Source organism: Sorex fumeus, unplaced genomic scaffold (assembly GCF_029834395.1).
Source record: "Sorex fumeus unplaced genomic scaffold, SorFum_2.1 ptg000072l, whole genome shotgun sequence".
Lineage (NCBI taxonomy): Eukaryota > Metazoa > Chordata > Mammalia > Eulipotyphla > Soricidae > Sorex > Sorex fumeus.
The window spans coordinates 12,625,001-12,640,704 of NW_026606129.1; the positions used below are offsets into that span (position 1 = coordinate 12,625,001).

Sequence of the window (15,704 nt, forward strand, 5' to 3'; positions counted from 1 at the left end):
CCCAGTCGGCTCAGCTTACTCCCGGGGGGCTGGGGGGCTGAAACCAGGTCAGCGTGTGCCAGGCAAGTGCTCCACCTACTGCACTGGGCTCTGGCCTCTCAGACGTACCTTTGGGGGGTGATGGACACATAGGACTTAATTATTCACCGAGTTATACATTTAACTCTCCACAGTTACTGCAGCTACCACACACCGTAAGGAAAGCAAGCACATTTAATCACACTAAATCCCAATTAAACACCAAGGCAAGCAGCCAGGGAGGCCTGGGAAGGGGCAGGTGGAGGCAGGATGGAGGTAGCGGGTGGTGTAGCAGCGGGGGATGAGGAAACAAAGGCTTCACGGTGGCCTTAGAGCTGTCATTGTGACCCTGTGATCTAAGAAGCACCAACGACCCTCCCCTAAGGAGGAAACGAGGCAGACTCATCCCAGACGGATGCCAAGGAAACGGTAACAGTGGACAGGGCGGTAGAGAGAAGGGCAGTAGAGTGGACAGCACCGGGCCCATCTTGGCGTCTCTGTCTCAGTGCTGTGATAGCCTCGAATCCCGAAAGGGGGCGAAAACGCTCTTCCTCTTAGGGCAAGTCAAACAGGCATCTGGAACTCAGATGGCCAAGGAAGGAATTAAAAGGACAAGTGTTGGCCAGGGGGACGGCGCCAAGGGCTGGAGTGCATGTTCAGTCTGGAACCACCATGCCGACTTCCCGAGCACTGGGGAGAGTGGCCCCCGGGCCCCCCTCCAGGAGAACCCCCCAAACAAAGACAAGCAAAAGAAAAAGGAAACTCGAGATCTGGTGGAGATGGTGCAGGGGGCAGCGCCCAGCCCTGCACGCGCACCCCTGAGCGCCGTCCCGCCCACCACCCACCCTGGGCTGAGGACTGACTACGCTCGGGGCCGCCTGCGTGCTTCATACTTGGGAATCACGCCTGGCCGTGCTTGGGGGACCGGAGGGGGTGCCGGGGATGGAGCATGGGCTGGCGGTGTGCAAGGCAAACGCCCGACCCACAGCGCCTAACTTTCCTTTCTACACTCAAGACCCTGTGGCTGCCGGGTCTTCCCGGCAGGGCCTTCCTGGTCCTGAGCATTCTCGAGGGTACGGGCCTGGCTCTCACTGCTCACGACTTTCCTCTGCTCCACTCAACCTGACTTTAGCTGCCCGGTTAGCTGATTTCGGTAGCTCCCCACCTCCCGAAGTCCTGAATTCCCCACCTTCCCAATCCCCTGCTGTCCCTTCTCGCCAGGTCCTGTTCCTGCTCCACAGTCCCCATCACTGCCTGCATTTCTTGTGGCGTGCAATTTCCTCTCCAGCTCTGAGCTCATCTTCTATCCTCGGCATCTAAGTGTCCCTGGTCTCCTCCTTTTTGCCCGGAGTGACAGGGACCTACGTACAAATCTTCCAACGATTTCTCTATTTGCAGAGCATAAATCAGGATCTGCACATGAGCATGGTAAAATCAGGATCCACACACGAGCACAGTGGGAAGAGTCTCAGGCCTGTCCCCACACTGGAGTGTGCGTCTCCCTCCTCGCGCTCCTGGGGAGGGATGAGCTCGTCAGGGTTCACCCGCCGGGGACCCGGTCCCTGCGGCTGGGGAGCGGTAGCCAACTGTCCCATCCTCGCAGCGTTCCCGCTCCCTCTTCCTTCCCATATTCCCGAGTGTTTGGCGGCCCTTTAAACACCCGTGAGCACGGTGGGGGATCCACGTGAGGCGTCCAGGGGCACCCTGAGACCTGGACCTTCTCAGAGGGTGGCAGAGCATGAGGGCAACACCCGTGTGGAAATTTCTACCTGTGGCACTGGAGCATTTCACGAGACCAGTGTTTGCTTGGACGCCAGTGGCCTGAATGCTACCTGCGTCTAGAAGCTTCTTCCATGGGACCCCCTCTGCTACAGGGAGAAGCATGCTGCGAGAAGGGAGGCGCAGCCCAGAGCGCAGACGGGGCCAACTGACAGCGCGGTGGCCTGGATGGGAAGCACCGTCAGGAGACGGAGAAGTGGGAGCCGGAGCACAGTGGGTGAAGCAGTTCCTGGCACGTGGGAATTTGGGCTCGGTCCCAAGGACCACACATGGTCCCTGGAGTGTGCCCCCCCAAACCAAACAAAACACAAAGGACCGAAACAGGAAAGCAGCCCGAATGTGATGGCCTTAAAAGCCACAGGAGGAAACCTGTATCTTCACCCAGTCCCGAAGAGATGAGACCGTACGCTAAAGACAAGACTGGCGGAGAGAAACGCCACTCTGACAGATGAAAGCGAGCCAGAAAAGGAAGCGGCTTTAACGGGTGCAGTGAAATCCTAGGAGCAAGACAAAGGCTTTGTGGGCTCAAGTGCTCGGTAAGGACATTCTAGAGAGACGACAGGGCCCCGGAGGCTGCCCATCAGCAACGCCCCCCCCCAAAAAAACAACAACACAAGAAGTTGTGTTAATCTGAAACTTTGGGGGAAAAAAACCCTCTAGGATGTCTCGTGCAATACTTAAGACGAGTATCACCATTACGTGAAATTCCAAGTTATGGGTGCCGGGAGCTTCCTCTGGCAAACCCACCCACAGGCAGCTGCGCAAGGGAGAGGGGAGGGGAGGGGAGGAGAGGGGAGGCTGGGCAGCCTGGCGGACCCGCTCACCTGCATCGTGACTAGTCTGTCATCCACCATCACCTCCTTTGTCAGGAAGTCTGCTCCTATTGTGGCTTTGTACTGATTGCTGAATTTCTTGTTCACATACTGGTTCATGAGGGATGTCTTACCGACCCTGAAAGGAAGGAGAAAGCGACAGAGCCACCCGTCAGGAAGGGCTGGAGCCGATCCCGCGACGCTTGGCGCTCTGAAGGAACCCGCCTGTCGGGGAAGAACAGGGAAGAGACGCTCGCGCCCGCGCCGGCTGCCCAGATGTTTTCCTCCTGGGCTCCCGAGGACCATCACAGGGCAGGTCAGACGCCGACAAACTGCTGTTGGGTTTTAGAACAGGCAACTCAGATGGGAGAAGCCAGGAGCACTTTTTCCTTCCAGAAAGCTGTCTCTGAATAATTTTCTCTTTCTTCTTTTTCTTTCTTTTTTGGGGGGGGGGGGTATACCAGGTGATGAGCAGGGGTTACTCCCGACCCTGCACCCAGGAATCACTCCTGATGGTGCTCATGAGACCAGAGGGAGGGACTGAACCTGGGTCGGCTGCCTGCAAGGCAAACGCCCGACGTGCTGCTGTTTCTTTCTAAGAGAGATGTTAGCAATACTGTCCCTCCCCTGTCTATCTGAGGCAGAGGAAGCACCAGAGTGTTCCTGGAACCAGAATCTAACTGACAAAAACTCCTCCAGGGACATCTGCCAGTGATGCAGCATAGCAAGGAGCAGTGAAAAACAAACAAAACTGAGCAGACAGGCTAAGAGAAGGTGCAAATCTCGCTCCGAGCCAATACCAACGTCCAACATCACCCCTTCTCCCACCAAGGAGCTCATTCATTCTCCCAGACCTGGAAGCGCACACAGACCCCATGAGGGCCTGGGGGGGGGCAGCACAGTGGGCCGAGAGCAGCAGGCTGGGCCTGGGGTCAACCCCGGGCACCTCATGACTCCCCTGAGCACTGAGCACCACCAGGACAGAGTCCCAGAGGCAGAGGGGCAGTCCAGGACGATGCCAGGTGCAGCTCCCCCCGCCTCCTTCCCCATGAAAACACACACAGAACAAAAGTGATGTCGCCACGGAAATGTTCTCCGAGCCAGGTGACCTGAGCAGGAACTTCCACGGGAGAAGCTGGGAAAGGGGAGGCTGGAAAGGGCCAGTGGTTCTGAGGAAAATGGGGTGACACGGCCCTAGGAGCACGTTTTGATTCTGCCAGCATGCCAGCAACGTGTGTGTGCGCGCGCATGTCTTTAATAGATGCGAAGGGGCCTTGCGGGTGGGCACTAGTAAATGCTGGTTTGCACAAGGCTCCTGACGGGATTCAAAGAGCCAGCAGGGGTGGGTATGGGTGTGGGTGGCGCGTGTGTTAATAACCGATCACTGGCTTCTTGTATTCTGGATTTCCCAAACAGTGGTGGGGCGCTCAGGCCAGTGCCCAGGTCTTACCCCTGGCTCAGCTCCTAGGGGTCACTCCTGGGTGCTGGGAAGCAAGCACTGGCCAGGCGCCTTACTGCTGTCCCACTGTGCTCTCTGCCCCGGTTTTATCCTGTTGTTTCCCTCACACCCAGTGCCTCCTGCCGTGGTTAGCTTCCATAGACGACAGGCCTACCGCAGAATCTTCACAGAGTCTTGGGAGCTGGGACAGTCAAGTAGCCCAAGATGCCAGAGGCTACACAGCCAGCCAGACAGGACCCCTTCCTCACCCGTGTCATGTTCTAAGGGGCAAAGGGCAAAGCACACACAGCGCTGTTCCAGTCTCTGCTCTGCCCAGAGAACAGCAGGGCGCTGGGGCCCCGAGGCAGTTACTACAAAAGGAAGCGGCAACGCTGAGGCTGGAAGGCACAGGCTCCGAGGAGGCAAAATTCAAACCCAAGGTCATCTGTCCATCAGCTCCAATTATTTTTTATTCATTGTTTTTGCTTTTAGGGTCACACCCGGCAATGCACAGGGGTTACTCCTGGCTCTGCACTCAATAATTACTCCTGGCGGTGCTCAGGGGACCCTATGGGATGCCGGCGATTGAACCCGGGTCGACTGCGTGCACGGCAAACGCCCTACCCGCTGTGCTATGCTCCAGCCCCCAGCTCCAACTTCTGAGAGCACTTACCCAGAATCTCCCAAGATGATGACCTTCAGCAACACTTTCTTCCTAGAGGTCATCCTTCCAACTGTAAGGAGAAGAGAGAGAGTGCGTGAGTGCCGTGAACACCCAGGCACGCCCGTCCGCCCGCCCCTCACACTCAGCGTCTCCCTGGTAACACCAGCCTGAGTTTTCTTGCCGGCTTTCCCCTGCCATGGGGTCTGGATGGTGTCACCCAAACCCTGTACCGAGAGCAGCCCCTCCCCCCCCAGTCTAAATAAAGGACTCTGGGTGTGCCCGGGGGCACTGAAGCACAGAATGTCAAACCCTGACAGGACGTGGCTCCTAATTAAAACAAAGGCAACAAAAGACCATCAGGTCACAAGAATGTGATCGCTCTCAAAACATCCCGTGGTACCTAGTCAAAGTTTTAGGCAGCCGTAACTGAAACCGTGGAAAGACAAGGAAACCGTGGACAGGAGGGAGAAGATGTACTATTGGCTTGGTGTTTTTATGCACCAGATAGGCCTGGCTTTTCTCTAATGTGAAAATAGCTTTATTCCTCCACTGCACCTGCACTGCCAAACACAAAACCACCGTCCAGTTAAGATGACTGGACTGGCCGGAGAGACGGTGCAGGGACTAAGGCACTGGCCTTACTCATGGCCAACACTGGTGACTCAAGCACCCTCCTGGCCTGAGTAAGGTGAGTCTAGAACCGTCCTCGTGAGTTGAGTGTGACCGTGGCGCCCCTGAACTAAAGGAACCCTGCAGGTGCAGCCCGCACGGGAAGCACCGCCACCAGGCCCGTGTGCGGCTCCCAGGCACTGTGACAACAATAAAGGGAATGGGGGGGATCAAGAATCAAGAGGGCCTGAGACAGTCCCTGCGGCTAAAGCCCTTGCCTTCCACCCCATGAATCTTGGTACGATCTCTGGAACCAGAAAGGTCCCCAGAGCACTGTCAAGGGTGACCCCAAAAAGCTAATTTTAAAAAAGTTAGTAAAGGAGAGAGCGAAAGCATGGTGGGTTGTACGCTCACTGCTGCTCGTGGCTGACCCGACTTCAATCCCTGGCAACGCCTACGGTCCCCCGAGTCTCACCAGGAGTGACCCCTGAGCAGAGAGAGCCAAGAGCAAGTCCTGGGCACTTCCAGGTATGGCCCAGACTTTCCTTCCCCGGTGACTCCCCCAAAAGAGAATCAGACAGGAACAAGCTGAGGCTGGGGAGATGGCACAGAGGTCAGAGCATGTGTCCACCCGGCCAGGGTCTGACCCCTGGCACACGCCACCTGAGCCCTGATGGGCACGGCAGCACCACACTCCTGGGTGCCAGCACCGAACTGTCCTGCCCCGCTGGCCAAGGACTGCTTGGGGTCAGCCCTGGGCTCCCGAGCCCCACTTACGTGGTCCATGTGAGGCACATAAAAACCAACAAGAAATGAGCAATTCTGACAAACGCAGCACTATAAAAACCAGTGGCAAAACAAGTGGTGGAAACTAGGAAGACAGTGGTGAGAATTCAGCTCCCCAGGGAAGCAACACTGACCAGGCTGGTGAAGGTCCATGTTACTGAGGAGGTTCTTGGGAGGTGCACTATGATACAGACGCGTCTGTGCGCATCATGTGTTCTGTGGCCTTTAGAAGTGCACACTGACTTTAGGACCCTCGGTTTCAGTTTCTTTTTAGCTTCTTAGGTCACACACAGTTCAGGGGTTACTCCTGGCGCTGTGCTTAGAGTCACCCTGGCAGTGCTCAGGTGACTGTATCGGACATCAAGAATTGAACCTGGGTCAGCTGTGTGCCAGGCACAGGCCCTACCCACTGGACTATCCATCCAGCCCCTCTATTTCTATTTTGGAGGAAAAAGCTCGTAGGTGGGTTTTTCTTTTTTTGGTCACACACAGCGGTGCTCAGGGGTTACTCCTGGCTCTGCCCTCAGGAATTACTCCTGGCGGTGCTTGGGGGACCATATAGGATGCCGGGGATGGAAGCTGGGTTGGCCGCGTGCAAGGCAAACACCCTACCTGCTGTACTATCACTCCAGCCCCATCGGTTGGTTTGTCAAGTCAGTTTTATGACTCCAAATGCCTCCCTTAATCATCACAAACATTTCCTTTCCTTTTTGGTTTCTGGGCTATACCTGGCAGTGCTGGGGCAGGGCGGATCATAATGGGATGCCAGGGATGGAGCTGGGGTCAGCTGTGAGTCAAGGCCTTACCCCCCTGTATTACTGCTTCTTTCTGGTCAAGCACATCAATTTCCATGAACACTCAAGGGTTGTGGCGAACTAGCTTAAAGATTCTCACATCTGGTTTCTGCAGACCTTTCATGGCTTTCGTTTTTGGGTCATACCGCGTGGTGCCCAGGGCTTACTCCTGGCTCTGGGCTCAGGCGTCACTCCTGGTGTGGCTTGTGGGGGACAAGTGGCAGCAGAGACGGCCCGGATCAGCCTTGCGTAAGACAGCGCCCTCCTCGCTGCGGTACTGCTCCGGCCCAGACCACGTGAGGCCCAGGAATATCTTCAGGAACATCCATTAAGCACACGAATATTCCTATACCTTTCTAGAGTGAGACTGTTTCCTTCCCTCTGCTACCAAACCAAACATCGTCGGATGCTCTGGCAAGAGTTCCTTGGAAGAAGGAGCATTTCTGGGGAGCAAACACTTAAGTGTTCCGCAGGCTGATACGATTCTTTCCCTCCTGACGGTTCTCATGCAATAAATCAAAATCTCGACTTTCCCTCCATTAGCCTGAAGCTGTAGCGATGCCAAAGGCAAGGGAAGATTCCAGCAGGCAGCAAGGTCAGGGCAGCGGTGTGCCGGAGAGGGCAAGAACAAAGCCCTGGCAGGGAACAGGGACGAGTGCAGGAGAGGGGCAGGAGAGCAGGAGCAGGGCAGGGGCGGGGCGTGGGGAAGAGTCTGGCTTCCTGCAGGGAGAGCTCGTGAGGGTCGGAAATGGCTCCTGGGGCCGTCAGCAAAGTGTCTGGAGAACAGAAAGCCACAGAATCCAGGTGGGGCCAGAGAGGCAGTACAGGGGTTAAGGCGCTTGCCCTGCAGGCAGCTGACCCCAGTTCTGCATATGGTCCCCGAGCACACTCAGAAATGATGTGGCACAGTGCAGGAATCGGCCCTGAGCACTGCAGGGTGCTGTCCCCTTCGGATCCAAAAGGTACAAGAGAAGGGAGCAAGATGAAAGCCACCCACGGCCCCATCTCTTAGAACTAGGTCAATTTTCCCCTCAAATGGTTGCCCCTAGGGTACACAGCGTTGCATCCTGATTTTTTTACATTCTGTATATTTCTGTTAGTAACAGAAACATGAAGGTTACATGAAAAAACAACAACCACCACCACCCATGTTATGACATGACATTTCAGCAAATCCCTTCCCTGGCTATTAGGCACACGTAATTTCAAATTAGGATGTGATGGAGCTGACGTACTGGGCTCTCTGCTGGGGTCGTTCACAGACACCATGAGCCTTTGCAAGGCCCCGAGAGCACCGGCAGACTCTCTAGGCTGTCGCTCTGCCGGACAGAGCGTGGGCGATGCTATTCCATCACCCACCAGTGTCCACCCCGGGTGTGAAGCTAAAACAAAAACTAAGCGTCTGCAGCAGCAGGAGGAAACTCCGGGACTGCACTGAGAACCACCCGCGGGGCTGCACCAGGAGTGGCCCTAAACGACAAACCAAACGTTCTCCCCCCCCACCGCCCAAACTCGAGAAAGATGGATTGATCACCACCCTGCTACTTCCAAGACGCCAGGGTCTGGGCAGGGAAGACCCCGCGTCACTCTGCCCTGGACACCGAGGGGCACCCCAGTTCCCAATCCTGCGACACCCCTGCCCTGTGCAGGCCACTCTGCCTTACTGGTCACACCAGGGCCCAAACAACAGACAGCAGGACCTGCCCGCCTCTCCCTGCGTGGGCCGGGCCCCCACTGTGCCTCAGGCTGGTCACTCATTTGACCTCCCAGCAAGTCCCAAAGGCCGACTTCTGGCTGAGCAGCAGAGGAAAAAGAAGTTCACAGATGTTTACAGCGTTTCTAAAAATATGTCGACGTGAGACCGGTGCCTAGGACAGACCTCAAAGACCTTCATGGCAGGCCCTCCGCGGGGCTGACCGCCCAGATCAAAGCAGGAATGCATGCTTGGAAGGGACCCCGGGGAGACGGAGCCCCAGACACGACTGAGGCTGGTGACAGGCGCGCCTGGCTCACTCCTCCGGTACACATCTGAGGTTTCCACCCCAAAATTATAAACACAATGCATACTATAAACACAGTGCATGCTATAAACATACAAATACATCATATACACACAATACAGATTATATCCACAGTGCAGGCTATTAACACAGTGCATTTTTTAACCAAGAAGAAGTATCTGGAAGGGGGAAAAAAACACAAAGAACCAAGAACTCGTCACTTGCTTTCGTGAATAATAAAACCTGAAGTGGAATGAGAAGAGCAGACTTCTAAACTAACGGTCGCGTCCAGGCAATTCCAACGCCAGTGGCTGAGGCCGCTGCTGGGGACCTCTGCAGTGAAGACAAGCGGCCCCAGTGCCCCTGAGGTAATACAGGCTCAAGGTGCTTTGCCCTTCCGCTGACCCCACTCTGGTCCTAGGCACCACACAGGTCCCCCCCAGCCCCACTAGGAGCACCCCCTAAGCACAGAGCACCCCAAACATTCAGATTGAAGCAACTCTGAGCCAGGAAGGGGTGAGAAGTCTTGCAGGTCACAGAAAGTGGATCTGCTTGAGAGGCGCCGGGTGAGACCCTCTGAGCGGGGAGCCCCTCCTGAGGACCCGAGGCCTCGCGCGTGTCCTAGGGCTCAGCACCTCCTCGCGGGGTGCAGGGCAGTTAAGGGAAGTGGGCGAAACCTGTGGTGTAGTAAGCGAGTCCGGGATGTCTCTGGAGGAGCAGGACCACTGAGGGTCACAGTAAGGGGCAGAGAGAGAGGCCAGCGGGGAGGGCTCTTGCCTCGCACGCGGCCAGCCGGGGTTCAACCTCCTGGCACCCCTTATGGTCCCTAAAGTTCCATCAGGAGAGATTCGTAAGTGCAAAGTCAGGATAAGCCCAGAGCACAGCTGGGGTCGTCCATCCCTTCCCCCCACACGCCCCTCCAAAATTAATTTGACAGAGAACTAGCAAACCCACAAATGACTCTGCTACAAGAAGAAAAGTCCGACTGGCTGGGGCTACAAGTTCAGACGTGGCTTCCGAGGTCTGAGTTCAAGGCCAAGGCAAAAGAAAATGATACCACTGAATTGTGTTTCAAAAGCCATGGAATTTAAATTGAAGTCACAATTTCAATCAGTAAGACAATTTCCCACCGATTAAAAAAAAAAGGCCAACAGACTGAAACCGAAGCTGACTGGATATTCCATGATCCAACGGCACAAGAAGTGCAGGCTAGAAAACGTCCCATACACACCATACACATCCAGAGTGGCCAGGGAGGGGACCCCCGCCTGGGGGGGGGCGGGGAGACAATCTGGTGATACACGAGTGGGGTGAGGCTTCTTTGACAAAAGGTCACAACCCCCAGTGGCGTTCTGCCCTGGCGTGGTACTCAGGACCAGGCAGCCCCACTGGCCTCCCCCATGCACGGCTACCGCTCTGGATGCCCAAACTCATCTCTGTTTTCTCTGAGCGGGGAGGAGGGGGCACCCCCAGCCGTGCTCAGGGGACCACATGGGATGACAGGGGTTGGACATGGGTGGCCATGTACAAGGCAGGAACCCGACCCCCTCTACTTACTACCTTCTGGCCCGTCTGGCATATTCTGCTCTCCTAAGCCGCCTGCCAGGTTTCCAGCACCTTCTACTGCGCAATTCCTAATTTTCTACATTCAACACAGCTGTGCTTCTACATAATCTTACCCCCAGTGCGGAGGGAGGCTGACTCCGGGTGCCAGGGTCTGGAGTAGAGGCCCCTTCCTTTCAGGTCACAGGTCCCGTCCCTCCGCAGAGCCCGAGGTAGACAGGCCCCTTTCCCTGTCCCTGCGCCCGCCGGGGCTCAGCTGCCCTGTCCTCTCCCGCTCCTCAGCGTCGAGAGGGCCACACTCGCTCAGGGGTGCCGCTGGGCCAGCACCGCCGGCTCAGTGCAGAGCTGGAAGGCGGCCACCTGTGAGACCATCTCCACGCCGGGGCCATCCCGGAAAGGGACTCGCTGCTGAATCACCATGCTGGAACGGCGCTCCACTGAGGTTCATCCCCAGAGTGACTCCAGTTCCTCGGAGATGCTGGAATCTATCAACTTGAAAATGCCTAACTTGGATGCTCCCCCTAAGAATTTTGCAGGAACGATTTAAGAAGATCGACTGCTGGTTGGCTGCTTCCCTTAAAACTATACCTCCAGGGGTTGGAGCCATAGCACAGCAGCTAGGGCGTTTGCCTTGTAAGCAGCCGACCTGGGTTCGATTCCCAACATCCCATACGGTCCTCCGAACACCGCCAGGAGTGATTCCTGAGTGTATGCACCAGGAGTAACCCCTGTGCATTGCCAGGTTGGCCCAAAAAGCAAAAAGAAAAAAAAATACTACCTCCAGGGCACTGGAGCAATAGTACAGCAGGCAGGGCACTTGCCTAGCACCTCAGGCGGTGTCCTGAGCCCTGCCAGTAGTAACCCTGAGAACAGAGTCAGGAATGACCCTTGAGCATCACTGGGTGTGGCCCCCAAATAGAAACTTAAACTTACTACACCTAGGTGAGTCAGAGAGCACTGGGGGGATACGTGTTTCCCTGGCCCACAGCTCCTGTAGAACCAGCAATCGCTACCTCTGCCTCAAAATGAAACAAACCACAACATCCAGAAGGAAAGTCAATAGGTGAAAGTTACCAGAAGCCTTCAAACAGACCCTCAGGAAGAACAGGAAAGAGACATTCTTTCATTACAATAAACATTCAGGGAGAGGCTGAGGAAGTAGCTCAGGTGGTGGGGCACCCCTCACAAATGTGAGGCTCCCAGTGGGCACAGCACAGGGCAGAAGGGGTTTGCCTTGCACGGGGCCAATCAGGGCTCGATCCCCAGCATCCCACACGGTCCCCTGAGCACTGCCAGGAGTACTTCTAGAGTGCAGAGCTGGGAGCAACCCTTGAGCATGGAGTAACCCTTGAGCATGGCCAGAGTGACCCCAAACACATATAAAACAAATGTATGGCTCTGGGTTCAATCCCCTGCACCCCACTAAAGCAAACCAAGCTAACAAGAACCCCGACACAGAGCTGGGAGGTCCTCTGCTGAGGCTCTCAACCCCGCTTTCTCTTCTGCCATCCCAAAGTTCTAACCAGTTTGTTTCTGACCACGTCATGCAGAAAACCAGAGCCCTAGGACAGTCACTGTGACGATCCCACTCAGTAAGTACCCAGGACTGGGAGGGACACAGGACCATCGGCAGGAATCAGGCAGAGACTTGCTAACTGTGCCCAGCAGGGTCCCGACCACCTCAGCCGGGAATGTTCGGGAACAATCCCTCCAGGAAGGGGCCACGGAACCCAGCTCTGAAAGAGGGGAAGAGCAGGAAGAACAGCCCCTGCCTTCTTCCAGGAAGGAAGAACAATCTGCAGCTGGGAGCTGCGGCCTGTGGGATGGGGGAGGTGGTGCTGGGAGGGAGAGCAAGGAGGAGGCCTGCCGGGGCGGGTCTGTGGAGGCAGCCACCACCCAGCCTGCCTGTGATGGGTGCGGGGTGCTGGAGCAAGAGCCCCAGGTTCCGCCCGGAACACAAGGCAGTGGCCCCTGCGCAAAAAACCACAGTAACGAAAGCAAGAAGGAGACGCTAAGGGGGCTGAGGGTGCTGCTCTGCAGGGCAAGGCCAAACTGGGGGCCCTGCCGGCCTGAGGCTGTGAATCTGATCCCAGAGGCGGCCCACATGCTCCGGGCGCTGCCCCAGGGTCCAGGCTCTGCTGTGAGGGATCCTGGGCACCATGGAGCGTGTGATCCCTGGTGTCCCATGACCGAGTGTGTGCGACTGTCACTACAGCAACCACAGGTGGGGGAGGGCGGGCTGCAGGAACCGTGGCAGAGGCTGGAGCCGGAGGAAACAGATCTGAGGATCTGGGTAAAGACGGACAACATTCCACAATGAACTGTTTGGAAAATGAGCAAAATGCCAAGGAAGCCCCTGGGGTTTGTGTTTAATGTAATCAGAGGATCTTAAAGAAGGGTTTGGGGGAAAGGAATGGGTTTTGACTGAGACATGCTAAGGTTTTCCTTTTTCTTAAAAAAAAAAAAAAACACACACAACCTGGGGTCACACTTGGTAATGCTCAGGGGTTACTCCTGGTGGTCTGGGGATCAAACCCAGGTAGGTGTGTGCCAGGCTAGTGCCCTGCCCGATCATCTCTCCAGCCCCAGGTGCTACGGTCTTGTCTCCCAAGCAGGGCTCAGGATGTCTGGGGGTTCCATCTGGATCCGAGAGCACAGTGCTGCTCAGATTCTGTGCTGCCAGGGGCCTCGAGGGCTGCCACCAACACGATAAGGCCATGTTGCATCATGTTGGTACGGAGAATCAAATCGGGGTCGGGGCATGCCAGGCAAGCAGCTTAACCCTGGTCTCCAGCCCCCAAATACGCTAGGTTTCAATGACCTTGACACACAAAGACATGATTTGGTTAATGCTAAGAAGGGCTTTCAGTGGCGATGATATTCTATAAAAGTCAAGTGAACGACAGGCATAGACCTGGACACATTAGATAAAGGACCCAAGAACTGCCAATGCCGAAGTGCAGACCGACCCAAGTGGACTTTGCCAGAGAGTCCTGGTGTGGAACACGGGGCGGGGACATCAGCAGGACAAAGGAGAGACTTTGCCTTGCTGGAAGTCAGTGCTCAGGAAAGTTGAGACCCAGGGCATTAAGGAACTCAGGATTGTTTGGGGCCAGAGTCACAGTATGGAGGGTAGTGCACTTGCGGTGCAGGCAAAGGTTCAACCCCCACGAGCACAGGGCCAGAAGTAAGCCCTGGGCACCACCGGGTGGGCCCCCAAACAAAACCAAAGGATTTGGTATGCATTCAATGCACATTTAACTACACCCATGTAATAGACAGGAAACATTGGGTTTTCCCATATTCCCCTTTCTCCAACATTAGAGGAAATGGAGTGATCTTACACTCACATCTTTTGGGGAGAGGGGGGTGGTCTGGGTAGCACCAGGCATTACTCAGTGCTGAGAGACCATTATGTGGTGCCGAAAATAGAACCAGGCTGGCTACAATGCAAGGCAAAGGATGTATATGTGTGTGTGGGGGGGGGGTGTGGGGGGGCACACTTGGCTATGCTCAGGGGATCACTCCTTGTGGGCTTGAGGGACCAGAATGGTATTGTGGGATCAAACCAGGTAGGAATTATACAAGGCTAACACCCAAAACCCCACCAACTGTTGCAACGCTCCAGTCCCCAAAGCAAAAGCTTTAACCTACTATCTCTACTGCAATCAAATCTTTTTTTTTTTTTTGGTTGTTTTTTATTTGAGCCTGGTGGTGCTCAAGGCTTACTGCTCAGGGGACCATTTAGGGTGCTAGGGATCTAACCCAGGTTGGCTGCATGCAAAGCCAGTGCCCTGCCCACTGTACTCTGTCCATCCTTCAAATCTATTTCAGAGAGTTTTTATCTTATTGGAGGGAGTGGGGGTGAGGGGTGTAGCTCTGGGATCCGGGGGATCAATCCCAGGTCGGCTGCTTCCCAGCCATAGGAAGATATGTGTTAGCTATCTTAAGCGTCAGTGTTAGCTGAGGAACGCTCGTCTTGGCTAGGGTTTGATAACTTGTGTCTAGATGCCCGTGCTAAAATTGGAATGTCACCGTTCACCAGATAGAAGGGCAATAGAGAGTAACACAGCTGACCTTGCCTTCTGGAGGGTTGCTCTCTGGCAGGAAGAGGTGGCCTAGGCTACGAGGGCAGGACAAACACAGTGCTGTAAGGTAATGCAGCGGGGAAAACCCTCCCAGCACAAAGACTGATGTCGAAAGCAAGCAACTGCCAACAGGGGTCCAGAAGGAGCGTTCAGTGTGTCGAAACCAATTTGATCCGGATGTTTTACTTGTTTCCAATCTCTAACAAAAGCTTCAGAGTGCTCCCAGGAAGCACAGTGAAAATGAGGAAGGTGTGAATCGAAAAGGAACAAGGGTGCGAAGGGTCAGATGGTCGTCATGGTGACCAGCAAGCTGCTTTTGGACCAAGAGGTGGTTTGGGTTTAGGAGGTGGGAGCGGGTCTGAGGGTTTGGATTTGCCAAGGCTGGAAGCCGGAGCTTAGCCCTGGCATTTGTGGACAGTCCAGCTGACCGTGTGAGGGAGCAAGCCAGTCGGACCCGCGACCTTTCCCCAGTGCCGCGTTTGACCTCCAGCAACACCTTGGCTCAGGGAAGCCTTCAGCGCCGCCCACCTCGCCCGGCGGCGTCTGGAGCAGGTGCTACCTCGCAGCATGCCAGCACGCCTTGCAGGTCCAAAGTGGCCACCATTTCCAAATTCTCGAAGGCAGAGATGATGCTGCACACGAAGGCTCAGTGAACATCTTCCTGCCCAGCTTGGGGAAAGGGGAGAAGGCCCAGATGGAAGGGTAAGCCCTGGCTTCCCACCAGCCTGCTGGACGTGTCAAACATACATACACGGCAGGTGCTGCCTCTGTGGCTCAAGCCAGAGCCGCCGGGTGGATGTGGAGGGGAATTCTCCCCAACAGCCAGCGAGCTGGACTCTCTCCAGAGCTGGCGGGCCAGGGAGACGCTCAAGCGCAAAGGCCCAGCTGGATCCCCACATCACACGGCCCTTCCTTGTCACTGCCAGCTGTAGGGCAGGTGACCCCACGCTCCTTAGGGTAACCCCTTTAAAGGAGCTCCTCCACACCTGGCTGCAGCCGGAAGTTGCTTGCAGAGCTGCCAGGCGGAGCATTTATGCCTTCTTGATTTCAGTTACACTCACATACCAGCTCCCTGGAGGAGGCCTGGCCCCCTGGCAGTGCTTAAATGCCACATTCCCCTGAAATCAGACCGCAGCCCCCAGCACCACCCGCA

At 55.7% G+C, this 15,704-nt stretch overlaps 1 protein-coding gene across 1 annotated transcript in view; it reads right to left on the bottom strand.

Annotated features, from left to right (window-relative positions):
* The window catches only part of RAB7A (RAB7A, member RAS oncogene family), a 48,391-nt gene that overhangs the window by 6,265 nt on the left and 26,422 nt on the right, over positions 1–15,704 (bottom strand). Inside the window, exons 2-3 of the mRNA XM_056129335.1 lie at positions 4,721–4,781; positions 2,622–2,748 (exon numbers count right to left, since the gene is read on the bottom strand). Of these exons, the coding sequence (XP_055985310.1) occupies positions 2,622–2,748; positions 4,721–4,773 (180 nt within the window). The 5' untranslated portion in view covers positions 4,774–4,781. The remainder of the gene's footprint in view (positions 1–2,621; positions 2,749–4,720; positions 4,782–15,704) is intronic.